Source organism: Eubalaena glacialis, chromosome 1, assembly GCF_028564815.1.
Source record: "Eubalaena glacialis isolate mEubGla1 chromosome 1, mEubGla1.1.hap2.+ XY, whole genome shotgun sequence".
NCBI lineage: Eukaryota > Metazoa > Chordata > Mammalia > Artiodactyla > Balaenidae > Eubalaena > Eubalaena glacialis.
The window spans coordinates 33,549,849-33,569,699 of NC_083716.1; the positions used below are offsets into that span (position 1 = coordinate 33,549,849).

The 19,851-nt window shown below is 42.2% G+C and overlaps 1 protein-coding gene across 6 annotated transcripts in view; it reads right to left on the reverse strand.

Moving 5' to 3' along the window:
- The window catches only part of PLCE1 (phospholipase C epsilon 1), a 320,122-nt gene that overhangs the window by 156,323 nt on the left and 143,948 nt on the right, over positions 1 to 19,851 (reverse strand). For all 6 annotated transcript variants that reach the window (XM_061169296.1, XM_061169454.1, XM_061169606.1 and 3 more), the window contains one exon: positions 9,725 to 10,013. In XM_061169296.1, the coding sequence (XP_061025279.1) occupies positions 9,725 to 10,013 (289 nt within the window). The remainder of the gene's footprint in view (positions 1 to 9,724; positions 10,014 to 19,851) is intronic.

Below are 19,851 nucleotides of genomic sequence, written 5' to 3' on the forward strand. Positions count from 1 at the left end.
AGTTATATTTTTTTAGTTTTATTTTTCTATTGGTAACTGTATGTTTCAGCTTTAAATACTATTCTTAATCTTCTCTCTTTACATTTCAATTTAAATGTATTTCTTAACTCCCCCAAGGTTATCCATCTGCTCTTGATCCTTCTCTAAACCTTCCTCTTTCGGGATCAATGCGGCGATTTCTTTTCTTTTTTTTAACATCTTTATTGGAGTATAATTGCTTTACAATGGTGTGTTAGTTTCTGCTTTATAACAAAGTGAATCAGTTATACATATACATATGTCCCCATATCTCTTCCCTCTTGCATCTCCCTCCCTCCCACCCTCCCTATCCCACCCCTCTAGGTGGTCACAAAGCACCGAGCTGATCTCCCTGTGCTATGCAGCTGCTTCCCACTAGCTATCTATTTTACGTTTGGTGGTGTATATATGTCCATGCCACTCTCTCACTTTGTCCCAGCTTACCCTTCCCCGTCCCTGTATCCTCAAGTCCATTCTCTAGTAGGTCTGCATCTTTATTCCCGTCTTGCCCCTAGGTTCTTCATGACCACTTTTTTTTTTTTTTTTTTTTTAGATTCCATATATATGTGTTAGCATATGGTATTTGTTTTCCTCTTTCTGACTTACTTCACTCTGTATGACAGTCTCTAGGTCCATCCACCTCACTACAAACAACTCAGTTTCGTTCCTTTTTACGGCTGAGTAATATTCCATTGTATACATGTGCCACATCTTCTTTATCCATTCATCTGTTAATGGACACTTAGGTTGCTTCCATGTCCTGGCTATTGTAAATAGAGCTGCAATGAACATTTTGGTACATGACTCTTTGTGAATTATGGTTTTCTCAGGGTATATGCCCAGTAGTGGGATTGCTGGGTCGTATGGTAGTTCTCCTTTTAGTTTTTTAAGGAACCTCCATACTCTTCTCCATAGTGGCTGTATCAATTTACATTCCCACCAACAGTAATGTTGGTGATTTCTTATTCCCGTTTGTTTTGGGAAAACATTTGCTTACTGACATTGAAAAGTCACCTTTTAGGACTTTTTGATTTAAAACAGTTCTGAGTTCAGTTTTATACGTGGTAAGCAAGCTTTGGGAGGAAGTCTTGGAATCCAGTTGCTGCTGTTTCTTTGGGTATAGAGTTTCAAGTAACTATCTTGCAAATGAATTTCAGGAATATGGCCCACTCTGAGTTTCTGTAACTAGGACTGGACATTTTTATGATCAGCTCAAACAGAGGAACTCCAAGTGACTGGCTGGGGTTGCTGTCCTCACCAACCATCTTTCTGAATTCAATGTTAGGATTTAACCAACCCTTAATTTCTTGATTTCTTGAAGCGATGGGAAGGATGGATGGGCATATGATCCAACAATTCTATTAACTTTTGCCATTAGTAACACGTTGGAAGGATTTGAAATTATTTTTTTAAAGATAAATTCATGGTCATCTTAAACCTAACTCCCTTTATCCCCACTACATCCATTCAGTCTCCACATTCTATTAATTCTACCTCTTACTTACACCTCTCTGCTGCTTCCCAAGGATTTAGACTCTTTGGTACAGTGAACAGTCTGTGCACTGCACAAAAGTCCTTACCCGAGTGGAGGGGAGGTCCGAGATCCAGCCCACATGCTGTGCACTAAATGATATGCGTGGGTATGAGGCTGCATCACCCTGCAGAGAGTGAGGAGGGGGTCTTTTCGTAATTTTTACCAATTACTAAATGTGCCAGCAGCACCCTACATTGCCTTAGCAACAGCCTCCTAAATGCCTCCAGTTCTCACTGCTCTTTCCTTCCATCCACCTTCCACACCAAACATACTCACCTGAAGTATCAGAGACCCTAATTCGGTAGGTTTGGGGGTGAAGCCCAGAAAGCTATACTTTGGACACTCAGGCTGGGCAATTCCGATGCAGGTGGGCTAAGGGTGACACTCTGAGCAGCCCCACCCCACACTGCAGCCAGATGGATCTTCCTAAAAACACAGTCTGATCACATCACACGCTTCCTTAGAACCCTTCAGTGTCTCTCATTACTTACAAGGTAAAAGCCAAGCTCTTTATCATGAAATACAACCCTATGGAGACCTATTTTCTCCCCCAAGCCCAGCCCATGCCTTCCTACTTACTCCCTGTATGCCCCAAGCTTTGGCCAGAACAGCCTGGTAGACCAGCAGTCCCTGAACACATCGTGCCTTTTCCTGTCTCATGCCTTCACACCTGGGTGCCCCGTTCCCTCTGCCAGTTACCATCAGCTCCTCTATCTGTCCCTGGCCCTCCCGGAGGAGTTTCCCTTATCAGTCAACACCCCAGGTCTCTATTCCAACCGAGCAGACCTCTCTCTTCACAAAGCCCAGCTGGGGTCCGCTGCAGAAAGAACAGGAGATTGTGTTTTTAATGGGGTAGTAAGTGAGGAGTGAATGGGCTGATACAGTTAGGGGGGTTCTGCACCCCCAGAGGCAACAGTGTCTGAGCAGGAGGGGAGAGGAGTTCAGACAGGGAGCAAGAAAGATCCCAGAGATAACTCTGCAACCATTCCAGCACCTTGCACTGACAGTAGCTTTTGAGACACTGAGTATAGCTTTTGTTCCTGCTTGGAAACTTCCTGAATGTATTTGTATTTTCATTTTGTATGAGTCTGATATGTTAGTGCAAACTACAGGTAAATTAGTGTTTTCTTTCTTTGGTTCTAAAATGATCTCATTCAGTTAAGTGTTGCAAGGAGCAATGATTACATGTTCCTTGATTCTGTGAACACATCTGCCACTGGAATCCATGAAGGTTTATGGACTGTCTGTTCTGTGCCCGGTCCTGTGCCAGGCAAGGTGTTTGTGGGAGAGGAGGATGGGACCGAACAACTAAAACAAAGCAGAAATGGACAGTGCCATTGGAGAGCTGCAAACATGTCTCCCCCACGGCTGTGAGCACAGGCCTTGGAGAAGCTTGACCTGGGTTGGCTGCACACACTTACTATCTGGGTGACCTTGGGCAAGTCACTTAACCTCTATGAGCTTCAGTTTCCTGGTGCTAATATTTCTTCCATACAGGATTGTCAAAAGGACTGTCTTAATTTCTTAGTGCTGTTGTAACAAAATACCACCACTGGGATGGTGTAAAACAACGCAACTTTATTCTCAGTTCTAGAGGCTAGAAGTCCAAAAGCAAAGTGTTGGCAGGGCCATGCTCCCCCTTGGACTCTGGTCAGAATCTTTCCAGCCTCTTCCTAGCTGCCGGTGGTGGCCGGCAGTCCTTAACATTCCTTGGTTTGCAGATGCATCACTCCAATCTCTGCCTCTACAATCACATGGTGTTCATCCCAGAATGGTCTGTCTTCATCTCTTCTTTTGATAAAGAAGACCAGTCACCGGGTTTAGGGCCGATTCTAACTGAAAATGACCTCATCTTAACTCGATTACATCTGTAAAGATCTTATTTCCAAATAAAGTCCCATCTGTAGGAACTGGGGTTTGAACTTCAACATATTTCTTTCAAGGGACACAAGTCAACCCACAATAAGGACTAAATGAAATAATGCAGATGAAGGGCTTGGTGCATTGCCTGAATCACAGTAAGCACTCAACAGGCTGTCTGGTTTCAAGTGCTGACTCTATCACGGACTATCTGTGTACACCTAGGCAAGTTTCTTCGTGTCTCTGGGTCTCAGTTTCCTCATTAGTAGACAGTACCTCCCTCATTGGACCATTGAATGGTCAATGAAATCACATGTATAAAGCATTCAGAGTAATACCTGGCACCAAGCAAGAACTAAAAAATGTTCACAGCTATTACTATAATTCTAATTTTAATCCTTCCCTTTACCCAACTTTCTCTTTACAGATGGAAGAGTTTAAAATTTCAGAGAGGGGCTTCCCTGGTGGCGCAGTGGTTAAGAATTGCCTGCCAATGGAGGGGACATGGGTTCGAGACCTGGTCTGGGAAGATCCCACATGCCGCGGAGCAACTAAGCCGGTGCGCCACAACTACTGAGCCTGTGCTCTAGAGCCCGTGAGCCACAACTACTGAGCCCGTGAACCACAACTGCTGAAACCCGCGTGCCTAGAGCCCGTGCTCCACAACAGGAGAAGCCACCGCAATGAGAAGCCCGCGCACCGCAACAAAGAGTAGCCCCCGCTCGCAGCAACTAGAGAAAGCCCGCGTGCAGCAACGAAGACCCAACTCAGCCAATAAATAAATAAATTAATTAATAAAGAGTAAATAAAATAAAATTTCAGAGATATCAGTAATGGGGAAGTCATCTTGAAAAAATTAAAAAATAAATGTAATTCCTCTGCTTCACCCTCCTTCTCCCCCAAAATACACACAATTGTTTTGACTCAAGAAGCATCATGTCTCCAGTAATATCTGAGGTAGGTAACTTTGCTCTTCACTGGAGCTTTGGAGGAGCTCCCCCTGGTTATAAGCGTGGGTGTGGAGTCACACTCCTCAGTCACACCTGAGCATGTTTAGGTACATCTCGACATGGAGTCACACTCCTGGATGACACCTGGCCACCTGTGTCCCAAGGCAGAGGGCTTTTGTCTTGTGCCTACCAAACTTCCCAGCCCCGTGAGCTACAGACCCCACCATCAACTGACTAGCCTTGCACTTTATGAATCTCTTGAGGGTAGTAAGGGCTACCTCAGTAGACCTGAAACCTAATATTACATCTTCTCTGGAGTGAGAAATATTATTTTACAAGTTGAAGGCTTCCAGATGTGATCTGTCACATTCTTCCCAGAGGTGACACAGCCCTAGGCCACAGTGGGCAGTGAATGAACACTTTTTAGCTGATTAACTGGCACAGAAACATACCCCAAGTTACATTAAAGCATACTTTAACATCAATGAAATAATTTCAAGGTCACAAAACTAGTAAGTCAGAGGATTTCTTTAAATACACTGAAATCTTGGAATTAGAACTATGGATATGCCTTCCCTTGCCTGGTAGGCATGTAAAGGGTAATTGTTTTGATTATGAGGAAGTCAACCAGGACAGCCTTAATAAACTAAATTATTTATGAGGTACAAGCACATAGTTCAAATGTGTGTGTGTGTATTCCTATTAGGACTTCTTATTTTTATACTCAAAGGCATTTACTTTAGAAGAAGACACAAATAGAACATACTTATTGCAGTAGAAGAAAATAAGTTGAAAATTTATTAGATCTTTCTATCAGAAACAGAATACTCCCCATTTTCAAATAAGAATATTACATTTGTAGGGCAGTTTTTGTTTTCATATTGAAATTCTATCTATAGTCTATATATGATGAATAACTTTATTTATTAATAGCTATTCTATACATACATATATCTAAACTGGCTAAAAATGAGCACTGTCTACTACATAATTTAAATATGGGTAACTATGCTTTGTCCTGGTAATACATAAATATTTAATCCTTTAATTTACAAACTTACTTAGGAACAATTTGAGAAGGAAAAATTGAGTTTAATGTACTAAATTTATTATATTGGCTGATACAATATGCACATTTGAACACATTTAGCCTCCTTATATTGAAAAATCCTCCTCCTTGTCACTACTTTTTTTACTTTTGCTATTTCAGTGCTTTACATTACTATCAATCATCTTATTCTTTTCTCTCGCTTTTTACTTTATTGTGATTTTGTAATTTTTAGTAGGGAGTACATTGGAAAAAAAGAAACAAAAGCAGGTGGATTTAGAAAATGTATTCCTGATTATTGAAGTTAATAATTCTTTTGGCTGCCACTGCTATACAGAGTTGGTCCTGTGATTCTAACAAGGTTAATGGGAAGGAAGAGAAGGGGAACCAGATGGGAAGTAGAAAGATCTTGATTGTACTCAACTAGTGGAAGTCCCTGACAGTCCTTACACAGTCCCTGGTGTAAGCTCTCCATTTTCCATTTTGAGACAGTACATCCTTGTATTCAAGGGCATACCCTTGTTTTTCGATGCTTCACATCAGAAAATGTTTCTCATTATTTGGCAAACTTTCCACTTAGTAGATGGACCATCGTCATTGGTCCTGAAGGCAGAAAAGCAGGAATGTACTGACTGTTGGCTGTTTTTCTAGAGCCACCTGTACCACTGGAGGTGTGCAAGCTGATGGAGATTTCAGAGAGTTAGCAGAATCCTGTAGACTGTGGTAAAGCTGCAAGGCTGCAGAACTCTGACTAATCAACTCTTAAGTTACCAATTCCTGACTTGTGAATGCCCTGTGAATAATGAAGAACGGGTTGCACATTTTCTCCTCCTATTCTCACCTACTATAGGCAGCTCCAACTCTCATCTTATAATCATAACCACTTCCAGGAGACAAGCTGACTTGGGGCACCTGCAGGTCACGTGAAAAGCTGTCTTCATATTTCTTTTTCTTTTTCGGTTCTTTCTAACATCTTAATGGACCTGGCACCAAAGACCTACATAACATGTTCCTCTTCCATTTTAAATTCTTCAATTCTTTTGTGTGTGTGTGTATGTGGTAAAACACATATAACAAAAACTTCAGCATCCTAACCATTTTTAATATAGTTGAGTGGTAATGAGTACATTCATAATGTTATGCCACCATCCCCACAATCCATCTCCAAAACTGTTTTCATCTTGCAAAACTGAAACTCTGTACCCATTAACAGTAACTCCCATACCCACCCCACACCAGCCCCTGGCAACCATAATTCTACCTTGTCTCTATGATTTTGATTATTCTAAGTGCCCCATATAAAAGGAATCATACAGCATTTGTCGTTTGCCCTCCTCCTTTTTTTCTACCTTTTCCAACTCCATTTAATCCACTTCAAATGTGATCTCTCTCATGGAAGAGGTCATTCTTTTTGACCCTCTTCCTTATCCTTTCCCTTTGGGAAAAAAATTATAAACCCTGCCCTGCCTTCCTTTTCCCTTCTTCATGCCACTTATAAGTCTCTCATTAAAAGAAAAGAAATAAAACTTACTGGGATAATAATTTTCTGAATCTTTCATGTTAGATATGAGTTTCAAAAGATAATTAACCATAACAACAGAACTACAGATGCCAACATCTAAAATCTCTGAAATGGCCCAAAGTTCTTTACAAAAGCTCCATAAAAGTTTTAATTTAACTCTACTCATCTTAATTAAAATTATTTCCCCTCAACAAGAAATGTCTTTTAACTCACTTGTATTTATTGCTCTTTTCCTGGAGGCTGATTCTCAGTATTCTAATAATTGTGTTTTTCTCTTTGTTCCACGGGAAGTGTGTAGATTTCAACTGTGTTATGGGTTAAAGGGGTTTTTGAGGACTAGAGTCTGGGAACCAAATCACAACATTTAATACTGCTTCTCCAGGAAAGTATTCTAAATTACACACAGCTCCTGAGAAATGAACTTCTGGAACACAAGTCATTTATAAACTGGGGACTGAGTGTGTTACACACTTCCCACAGATTTTCATTGGTGACAGAGAGCTGAAAGTTGTTGGCCTACTCAATGCCACAGGACACACAGTGAACAATAAAACAAGCAGAAAAGCACTGCACAGCAGCCAAGCATATCCTCTAGACCCCCTGCTGGAGTGTATGACCAACAGAGCTCAAGACTCAACTAGTCAGTATGCTGAACCTATAGTTTCCATAAACACTCCATGACTTTGAACGGCCATGTGTGATTTTTTTTTCACACATTATCTCTCACTGCATGTTAAAGAAATGTATGTTTCACTGTGGCACATACAGACTTCGAAAACCTCAGGGGAGTGGGCACTGAAGTTGAAAAAGGTTTCCAAGAGAGCAAGTCAGAGCTATAGAAATTAGCTTGGAGCTGAAGCCAACTGGCTAATTGTATTATTCAGCAGAAGCTACTACCAGAGGGATATCAGAAACCATTAAAGAGCTGCAAAACAGAAAGTAAAAGAAACTCCCAACTCTTGCATAAAACCCCCATTTAAAGATAACATATTAGCTGATGATTCAAGGAGTCTCAGAGATGGGAATGCTGATAGGAGTTCTGATCTGAATACAGACAGGCAAACAGCAATTGAGATCAAGTTATTATCAGGGCAACAGACACCTTAACCAGTGGCCTCCTTTTTTCTCCCCAAAGGTCTGTGTAAGCCTGGAGGCAGCCTGCCTTGGTTGGGGAGCCTGGAGATCTGCCCTTTTGCAATTAATGGGGAAGAAACAAAGTGGCTTTTATTGACTTCTGTTTGTTTGCAGCCAAGCCATTTGTCACATGGAACATTAACTCTGTCTCCAAACTCTTTGAACACTTAGAGCCACTTCCACATTATTTGGCATTTAACTCTCTGCAGTCTGTTCTTTGAATACTTGGTGCATGCAAATGTGGCCTCCTCATTAGGATCATAAACAACTTAAAGGCGAGTAAATTGACTTGTACTTTATTAGGATCTCCCATAACACCTACACACTGCTGGGCACAGAGTGGGTATCTGATCAACACAGTCTGATTAACTCACAGGATAAGGTCCTCACATAGAGTCACAAGCACTGAAGCAATGCCAACTCTACATGCTAATCTCAGCCCAAATTCCCAGTAAGAGCATTGATGGAGAATGTAAGCTTGACAGTTACCAGGAGCCTCATTGGAGTAGGGAAATCTTGAATCCTATGTATAGGGGAAACTGCCTACTACCTAGAGACTGCAAGTTCCTTGGGGGCAGGGGCTATGTTTTGTTCCCTACCCAGCACCTAGTAGGGGCTCAAAAAACATATGCTGAATGAATGAAACACATATGAAACCAAGTGTCTCCTCTTTAGTCTCTTGGATTAGTTGTCCCACATTTTGTGTTTTTGTTCATTCATTCTTTATAACCAATCCACAAAAGTGAAGGTGACTCTAGAAAACAAATCAACATGGCACCCACTCAGGTGTGAACCCCCTCTAGGGCCCGCCCAAGGGGTGCTGGGAGTGGGGAGGTTGAGGATCAAGGAGGAAGGCCACTGGCCTGATAATCACAGGTCTGGGGCTTGCTGTGGAGGGACAAGAGCTGCTCTCCTTGAGAGAAGTGGCCGGATGTCAGATTGAGCTCTTGGCAGCCCCCAGGCAGTGGAATGCTGCTCTGCGTGGTCCCCGTCTGGCTGGCAGCTTCCTGCCGGGGAAGGCTGCCAAGCGGGTGGTGACAGCTGTGCAGTGCACAAATCTCCAAGGTTCTTTGGTGCACTGCCATTTCTGACTCGCCTTTCTGCTACTTGTGGGAAGTAGCTGGGAAGTTCTGATCCCATTTTCCATTGGCTTTCATTTTTCAGCAGGACACCTATCTTATCTTTTAAGATGGGAGTCACTGGAAGATGGCCTTTAGCTCTTCCGGTCAACATGAACCTATTGATTCTGTGTAGAAACGAGAACTATATTCCACTCTGTTTTGAATGAAACGGTTGGTTTTCACTGTGGCCACATGACTACACTTGTTTACAAGGCTTTTTTACAATAATTGACATCTGTCATAGACTACCACTAGGAGAAACCACTTATCTGAATAACTTAGAAAAATTAAAGATAGCCTTTTAGCCATTTTTGAAAAAGAAATTTCAATATCTTAATGCTTATCATTCGGAATGTTTATACCTTAAGGGATTTTGATAGAGGACTATCTTTTTATATATTCTCTTAAAGCAGCTATCTTTTCTTAAAGTTGCTGATACGTGGACTCAATTTTCCGTCAGGAGTTGCAATAAATGTTAACTTAGATTCTTTTCCGCATTCAAAGAAGAAAAGTTAAAAGTGAAATTTCAGACATTACCTTTCAGCATCATTCGTCCCGTGGATCCTCCAAAAGAATTGAGAAGGTTACTTCTTGCTCCTAAAGATGTGGTGGCTTCTAGGAGAGAGCCGGTGATGTACTGAGATATGGAAGTCCTTTGGAGGGTGGCACGATACTCACAAACAGTGTCTTGGACACATTGCTTTAAGCACAGACCAATGCTAATCCTTTCATGGGCTGTCTCGGAGGCTGGGAGCTTTGTGAAGAAATGGAGAAGAGATCTAATTGTCTCTTCTGTTTCTTCTCCCCTTCTCACTGCACTGTAGATCTGTGAATAGCACAAAGTACAGGAAGTATTAATCTAGTTTCTTAGAAAAGCAAATTAACTTGTTGACAAAATGCCAAGATGACTTATTAAGAAAGAAGGCTCAGTCGCTCTAAGTGCAAACACTCGTGAACACTGGACTCATGCATTAACCTGAACATTCTACAGACACCATTTATTTGGGAAAGCTATGTGTAGTTATGAAATGGGCCATTCAAACAACCTTGCTATCAAACAGAGCACTTACAACTTGTACGAACCAAAAATATATTCAGCTCAAATTTCTCCTCCTCCTCCTCAGCAGAATAAAGCTCGTCTGTAGTGGGACAAGGGCAAACCTTTCCTTTTTGTCCTTCTGGACCCTCCTGAGTGACTCTCCCAGATCTATCTCCAAGGAACACTGCAGACTGATTCATGAGGAATCTTCCCTCCATGCTCAAAATGAAGTAAGGATGAGAGGGTTAAGGGGCAGGAGAACATCTATATTTCTCTCTCGGGCGTAACCCTTCAATCCGTCAGCTTGGATCAAAGTCTTTGGATACTTTTTCCATATCCAATGAGTTGCCAGATCCTACCCACTTTTCCTCCTTCCGTCTTTCCTTCTGTCTCTGCCACTATCCTGATTTCCTCTTTCCCTCATCATCTGAATTCACCAAGAATTATCTCAAGGAGATAGGATTATTAGGACAGTCTCCCAGCCATAATTCCAATCCATTCCAATACAGTCGTTCAACAGGCATTTATATAGATCTGCTCTGTGAGAAGCACTGAGATAAAAGATGTGGGGCATGTACAAAGAGTAACACACCTCTTGTGCTACAGGACTTCACAATCTAATTTAGAAGATGAGACCTGAAAATTATGAGGTTTGACATTATTTCTGGGAGGTCTGGGGTTTTGTCAAGGTCTCTGGGAAGCCAGAGCCTTCTGGGTAGTGTATAAATGACAGGGAAGAAAGATAACATGGGTGAGTTAGTCCAGCTTTCTGATGGTGGAATAAAGGTTTACTGTATTGTGTTGTCTCCATCATGTCACTTTGAGCACCTTGCCTTGGTTGACTTGTCATTCATTCATTATATCAATGTTTATATACCAGTTATGTGTCAGGCCTGGGTAAATAAGACAGCTTCTCCCCTCAAAGAGGTCACAGTTTAATAAGGAAGACAGATAAGCAAAAAGCTCATAGTAGGGTGGAAATTGAGGTCACCCCCTCTGTTGACACCAGTGAGTGGCCAGGGAAGGGAAGACCCTTGCATGCCCTCCAGACCCTGCATGCACCCTCGTGATGCTGCACACTCCAAATCTCACCTTAACTAGAGCCCTTGGGTACTCAAAAGGACCCCTGTTGAGCTGTGCTGGGTCCTTAGGAGACCCTAGAATGTACCCAGAATCCCCCCTGATATTCAAACTGTGCTGACACCCTAACTAGAGTTCTACTCTGCCTTCCTCTGCCTACTGGTATATACTTGCTACTTGAAGGCAGAGTGCAGATTCTTTAGCTTTAATTCTCTGTCATTAAATTTCTGGTGGCCAGTGTGGCCACGGAGATGGTGTGCTGGGACAGAAATAGCCCAGGCTTGGGGTCAGGTACATGGGATGCCTTGACCAGCCAGAGAGGATACTAATGCCCCTTCTTAGAGATGGTGTGGGATTCACCCTGACAATACATATAAAGTGCTCAGTCTAGTGTCTAGAAATGGCACCCATTACTATTGAGCAAGAAGAGAATGGACTCTATCCTCAAGGATCAGCAGGTGGTTGTTTAACAACAGAGCACAGTCTATGCAATTCACTGTGATGGAGTTATACCCTTGCTCTTAGGTGCTGCTGGATAATATCATCCTAACCTTATTTGGGTGTACTGTGAGGACAAATGGGGGTAGAGAGCTGCAGAGCTCAGGATGTGATTTTCTTCTCTCAGCTCCAAATCATACAGGCAATCCCCAACACACTAAGTCTCGAGACAGTCCTTCAGAAGTAAATGTTCTAAACATTCAGGGAAAAGAGCCCACTGTGAGATTTGATAGCTAAAGAAGGATTCAGAGGGAAAGAAGATTTGAGCTGTGCCTTTGGAAAACAGGCATGGCTCTAACTGGGGCAGCTGGGGGAGGCAACTCACATGGTAAGTAAAGGTGAAGAGGCTGGAACAGTGAATGTGCCCTAAGGACACTGAGCAGAGCAGGTATTAAGAGCAGGGAGTGAGTGTAGGGAAATAACTGGGAAGTTGGAAAGGTCAGTTGGCCTGATGAAGGAGAGCCTTGAATGTCAAGCAAAGAGGTTTAATCCATCAGAGGTGGGAAACCGTTCACTTTTTTGCTTGTCTATTTGTTTGTTTTCAGCAGAGGAATGATCCTAAAAAGGTTTTATTTTACAAAGACTAACATGCTGATGGTTCCTAGCTACCAATGTGTTGACCCACTTTCTTTACTTGCCAAGCTGCTCCGTTGGCTCATTATGGCCACACTCATTACCCGATGCGTTCCAGTTTCCATCCCATGCCTTCAGAGAGTCCCAATGTCTCATTCAGTCCCTTATCGATCTTTCCCAAAGTGTCTTCCTCAAATCATTAGCCCTAGACGAATTGCATGAAATAAGGACTCCTTGATCATGGAAGTTTGAAAAACTCAGTATGTATTTCTACTTTTGAAGACTTACATTGCTTATTAAAATATTAACAACAATTAAAAGGGTCAGAGTAAAGAAATCTATTTTATTTTGTTTAACTGAATGTTTTGAGTATTTCTCATTTTATTTGACCATGGATTTTTGTTAAAGAACATAGCCTGCGAATGTAGCATTGTATGGAATAATTTGCTCTAATCTAATGGCCGTTTCTTATTCTCATGTCCTTGACCTCTGTGGAATCTCTGAAATAGAACATCACCCAGCTTTCTCGAAGTCCTGCCTCTCTTATCATTTCAGTGCTCCATCTTTGCCTTATTCTTATTTTAAAAAATTAATTAATTTATTTTTGGCTGTGTTGGGTCTTCGTTGCTGCGCGGGCTTTCTCTAGTTGCGGCGAGCGGGGGCTACTCTTCGTTGCGGTGCGCGGGCATCTCATGGCGGTAGCCTCTCCTGTTGCGAAGCACAGACTCTAGGCGCATGGGCTTCAGTAGTTGTGGCACGCAGGCTCAGTAGTCGTGGCTCATGGGCTCTAGAGCGCTGGCTCAGTAGTTGTGGCGCATGGACTTAGCTGCTCCGCAGCATGTGGGATCTTCCTGCACCAGGGATCAAACCCGTGACCCCCACATCGGCAGGCGGATTCTTAACCACTGCACTACCAGGGAAGTCCCTGCCTTATTCTTATTAAAGGTTTCCTCCTCAGGCCTTTAGGACAGTTGTGATACAACAGAGAGATGCCAACAAGTGTCTAATGTGGGGGTCAACAATTGGCTGGCCGTGGGCCAGGTTCACCCAAGGGACCTGTTTCATTTGACACACACTGTTTTAAAATCAGGAAAGTTTATATACACATCTGAAGTTAGAGCATCATCTGAAAAATGGAACAATCTGGCAACGCTAAGCATTTCCATGAGTTCTCCAGTTCGTGCCAGTCCCCATCACTCTCTAGTGCGCACACCTGGCCAATGATCTGGTCACCATTAGTATATGTGTTTGTGACACTTGCTTTAATGGGATATCAATATGGAGGTAGACACATACAATAAACCCGTACTGAGCTCCTCCAATCTGTCCTCTGTGTGCCCTTCCCTGTGCTAGTTTCTGAGAATAGAGAGAGAAAGCCATGGCCTCTACTCTTAAGGGCTGTTGCAGCTCACCTCCAACATATATAAATGTCATGTATATATTAAGTAATTGTTCAGCATTGCTATCAGCTGTTTCCAAGCCCTCAAACTTGTCTGAAGAAATAAGAGATGAAGAGCTCCCAGAATAAAGCTCTGAGCTGCCATCACTACTACTAACACCCCATCCACAAAGAATCAGAAAGATAGCTAAGGTTCTACCACCATCTGGGCTAAAACATGTCATTCATATCAATACTGGATGAGCTGAATTCAAAGTGCTTGTTGGAAAAATGCTGAAATATGGATGAAGTGGTAGTAGATATGGCAGTGCTCAGGGTACATGTTAAAAATAGGCTATAACCTCTTATTAGATTATCCACTTGAAAAAAAGAAGCAATTGTGGAAAATCCCATATACATAGAATGGGAAGAGGAGGCAGTATAAAACAGTAATTATGAGTGTTGCTCTAGTGTTGGTTTGAGGCCTAGCTCCTCTGCTTCCCAGCTGTGTGACTTTGTATAATTTGCTTTTCCATTCTGTGCCTCAGTATGCTTTTCTCCAATAGGGGGATATAATAGTAGCTGCCCCATAAAGTTGTGGTAAGAATTACAAGCTTTTTAAAAAAAATTTATTTTTGGCTGTGTTTCGTCTTCGTTGCTGCGCACGGGCTTTCTCTAGTTGCGTTGAGCAGGGGCTGCTCTTTGTTCCGGTGCGCGGGCTTCTCATTGTGGTGGCTTCTCTTGTTGCAGAGCATGGGCTCTAGGCCCGTGGGCTTCAGTAGTTGTGGCTCACGGGCGAGCATGGGCTCTAGGCCCGCGGGCTTCAGTAGTTGTGGCTCGCGGCATTAGCTGCTCTGTGGCATGTGGGATCTTCACGGACCAGGGCTCGAACCTGTGTCCCCTGCATTGGCAGGCAGATTCTTAACCACTGCGCCACCAAGGAAGCCCCAAGAATTACAAGCTTTGATAAACATAGTAACAGGATTGGAACAGCCACTTAGTAAATGCTCAACAAATATTGGTTTTTATGATGATGGCGGTAAGGATGATTGTGGTAGACTAAAAAAATGGCCATAAATTATTTCTTTCATTAATTCCAGGCCAGCCTTGTGATTTGCTTAACCAACGGGAATTTAGTAAACATTCTGCAAGTGAAGTCTTGTGTGTTGGAGCTTGCTCTCTCTTGCTGCTTTTGGGAATTCTGAGACAACTACCATGTGGAGAAGCCAGAGCTAGCTTGCTGGAGGATGAGAGACCATGGCCCAGCCACTCCTGTCACCTTTGCCAATAGCCTGCCAACAGGCAGACGCATAGTGAATCCATCCTAGATCCTAGATCATCCAGGGGCCAGTCTACCTGCCTTCATAGATACATGAGAGAGTCCAGCAAAGATCAGTTCATCGAGACGAGGAGAACCACCCAGCCAATTCACAGAAACATGAGCTAAATAAATGATTGTTGTAAAGGTCACTATGTTTTGGGAGTGCCTTGTTACACAGCAAAAGTTAACTCACATAATGATGATATGTTGGGCACAATAATGAGTATTTCCTTGCATGAGATTTGAAGCCACACACTAGCCCTATGAGATTGATTCATTTCGCAGATGGGGACAGTAAGCCTACAGAGGTGGAGAAACCCAGTCAACTTTACGCAGCTAGTAAGAGGCTGAGCCAGGGTGGAAATTGGGTTTGTTCAACTCTGTAGTCGGGCTTTACCCATTGCACTAAACATGGTCACACCCAAAGCCCAAACAGTGGGATTCAAGAAAACATCATTATTTGGCAAGAGTTTTAAGTGATGTTAACATTGCCATTGTTATTGTTTTTATTCATGATACTTCCTTTCATGATCACCCTAAATTACTTTGGAAAACAGTCAAGTTATGACTAATGAATGATCAAATATGTTTCCTTTATATGGAGATTTATAGTTTTAAATTACAAGATAAAAAAATATATAAACTTTATCTCACTTGATTAATGTGGTAATAGAAGGTGCTGAAAACTAGAGAGACTACTGCCCTATATGGGTCAATATCCTTTTTGAGACAAAATCAACACGTCACAACAAGGCATCTAATCTTGCTAAACAGATGTGTGTCCATCCATTCATTCAATAATTGATTTATGTTTATTGAACGTACCCATTGTGCCAAGCCCAGTGACTTGGGGATCCAGCAGAGAGCAAAAAGAGCTTTATGTTAGTGGGGAAGGCAGACAATAAACAAGTAGACCAAATAAGTTAATTAAAAATTGCAGACTATTTTAAACAGTCAAGATATATTTCGGATATGGACTCTACAGGACTTGCTGAAGTCACTGGGAATGAGGAAAGGAAAGGAGTCAAGGTTTTTATAGTTGGCCATTGTGGAGTTCTTAGAACTTATAAGATTTATACATATTTTTTAGATTCCACATATAAGTGATAACATACAGTATTTGTCTTTCTCTGTATGCATAGGGAATACAGCCAATATTTTGTAATAACTTTAAATAGGGTACAATCTATAAAAATATTGAGTCACTATGTTGTACACTTGAAACTAATATAAACATTGTAAATCAACTATACTTCAATAAAAAAAGATTTATATAGAGAGCTATAGATCAATGTTGCAAACAGTGCCCCTCGTAGCACTTATGTTTAACCACCACTGTGAACTCTGAGTGGATCCTCTCCCTGGAATTATACTACTCCCATTATGGCAGGTGCTGTGTTTGAGCAGAATGACCTTGATATTATGATGTTACTTGCAGAAAAGCAAGCGATACTTAGACAACACTCAAGAAAACATTTGAAGTTCCTTGTGACTCAAGAAACCAGCACTGGGACGTGGAGTTCAAACCCAAAACATAACAAAACAAACATCCAAGGCTGAAGAGAGCTGGGTAATTCAGAAGGAGTGCACTGAAAGGCATGAAGCAGACAGACACACTGTGTCCACAGCACTCACCCACGAGGAAAGCTCCTTCCTCTATACAGCCAGAAAGGGCTTTGTCTTTACTTGACTTCTACTGGGGTCAAAGGGATACTTGACAAGGGGAGTCAATTTTGTACTTGTTCTGTTTCAAAAGGTATCTTTCTAGGGTCAGAGCTATGGAAAATCATGATGTTCCAAAATCTGATGGCATACCTTCTGAAATCTTTCAGCAAGAAGGAGGCTTGTTACTTAGGTGTCCATTGACTCAATAATACTACTTGTAATCACTGCAACATTTATTGAGTGCTTAAAATGAAGCAGGCACTGAGCACTGAGATATGATTTCATTGAAACTCCAGAAGAGCTCTAGGAAGAGATCCCACTATTACCACCACATAAAAATAAGGAACTAGTGTGCACACACCTGGGACTCTGCATCAGGACTCTCCATCTCTCAGCCGGTGCTGCTAACCACCAAACCAAACAGAGAATCCTATACTACAATTGTCAAAGAAACCACTTTTGAGAGAGGGGTAATTGTAGTAATGATCCTGCCACCTCTCTTTATTGTCTGTCTCCTCCCTCTAGAATGTCAGCTTCATAAGGACTTTATTTCCTTTTTCACTGCTCTACCTCCAGTGTCTAGAAGTGTTTGGCATTATAACGTCTCAATAAATAGTTCTTAATTGAATTAATGAATGTCTTATATATCTTCCCCAAGAAATTGGCTAGAATTCTCTAGTTTTTTGGGTCATGACTTTATTGGACTCATCTGAACCACAGGTGATATTGTATTGTCACCTGTATTTGCTGAACACCAGATACAGAAGTCACATGAAATGGCACCAGTTCTTTACAAAACATTCAGAATAGCTGTAGCCAGATGAGGATCTGATTGCTACTAACCAAACGTGACTTGTTCTGCGAAATTTACCAATAGTTTAATACTATTCCATTATCATTTGCTGATTGGCTTAGAGTTGAGCATGTTTAATGAGATCTAGTCTCCATCCTGATTTTTCATGAAAATGATGATTTGGAAGGATAATGGGGCTTAAAAAAAACAGGATATGGATTCACATATTGACTTTCCTAATTCAGGTTAATTCAACAAATGTTGAGTTGTAGTTACAGAGACTATGGCAGATGCTTGAGAACAATGATTAAAAAAAAAGACAAACTCTGTCCTGTGACTGAAACCCACCCCTCTCCCATAGTTTTCTTATCTTTAACTTGAAGGGGTCAACTAACATTATCCCTGCGTCCCTCTTAGTGTTACTGTTTGATGACCTATACTTCTCAGCTTTCTTAAATGGGGGATGGAGGATATTAATTAACCTTAATTTTAATGATAACTTTGATCATCATTATTCTTGAATTTGGTGTATAGTTAGGGTCTCCAGTTTCCTTCTTACTTATCAGTGTTCCCCTTTAATATCAGTTGTCCTTTCTCACTAGTGACTATATATCTACTTCTAATAGCACTCTTATCCTCCCCATAATGTGATTCTTAAAGTAGTCTGAGCTGGAAAAACAAATAATCATATCTATTTGAACTGTGTTAACTGAGAGTTAATAGGATGGGTAGCAACACAGGAGCCTCCCACATGGAATCAAGTGTGAGAGCTGTGGTTTGCAAACCCCTTTAACTGGTCTCATGGGCCCCTTTTCTAACTTCTGGAATCCAGAAGCAGTGTTCTAGATGGTTGAAGATGCTGGAAGTTTGATTTCTGATGGATGTGTGTGTCTAAACAAAATGCAATGGTGTAAGAACTGCCGAATTTCCTAAAGCGTCAACAAAAACAGTGAGGCTGTCATGGGGGGCGGGGGGGCGGTGGTAGCTGAGGCAGCTTGGAGACCCGAGTGGTAGAGATGGGGAGGAAGATTTTGGTAGCAGGCTGTTGCTTCCTTTGCTCTTGACTCTACGTTCTATTCAAGTGCCTATGTGGAGAATTCCATTCTACTGAGAATATTCAGACCATGCACGAGACGCTGACCAAAGAGAGCTACAGACAGCCAAAAATAAAAGCTTTGCTAATGCCAGGCCAATGAACCCGAGCTATGCCACCGGATTCTGCAGGACGTAAGTCGAAACTTTATTACTGCAGGAAACATTTAAGAAGGAATGTGAGGGGACGTCCCTCACATTTGATAATCTGGGAAGTTAGCGGCTGGAAATACCCTTCCACATAACTTCTTCCAAGCCACGTTTACCCTTGCGTTCAGATTTTGCCTCCTTCATGCAGTCTTCTCCCAGCTCTAGCAAGAACTAAGCATTATCTTTTCTGTGCTCCAACTGCCCCCATGCAAAACTCTATAGTGGCACTTTCTGCAGAGTGTGGAAGTCACTGCTTACTCCCCTTCCAGGTTGTCAGTTCCCCGGGGGGCAGGGGCATGTCTTCCCCCCCGCCCCCCGCCGGTACAATTTATTTATTTATTTTTATTAATTTTTATGGAGGTATGGTTGCTTTACAATGTTGTGTTAGCTTCCATTGCACAACAAAATGAATCAGCCATACACACACAGATATCCCCTCCCTGTCATGTCTCGTTCAACATCTTGTCCCCAGCAGGGAGCACACAGCTTAGCACACTGCAGGCAGTGAAGAGAGAGGGCAGTGGAGAAAGAACTGAAGCCTTAGAGCCAAGTGCTCAAAGTGTGGTCCCCAGACTAACAGTAGCAGCATCACCTGGGAACTTGTTAGAAATGCATATTCTTGGGCCCCACCTCAGACCTACTAAATCCGAAACTCTGGGGTTGGGGCCCAGAAATCTGTGTTGTAATGAGCCCTCCAGGTGATCCTGATTCCTGCTGAAGTTTGAGAACCTGAGATTTTACGAGACTATGTTACCTTTCATCTCCGACTGCACTTCTCATATTATCCATCCCATAAACACGCATGTCTATGTTATCTTCCTTCTAGAATGGGAGCTCCTGAGGGCAGGGGTGAAGTCCTATCGTCTCTATATTCCCCAAAGGCCCTAGCTCAGAGTCCAGCACAGGGCCAACTCGACAAATGCTACTTGAATGAAGGGGCATCTCTTGCAGAAATTCCCTCTGGCTGTGAATGTAACAGGCCTTTCTGAAATGATACTTCTGGCTTAATATTTCCAAAGATGAATCAGGTCTGATATACTAATTCTAATGGGAATTACCATACAGATGAATCATA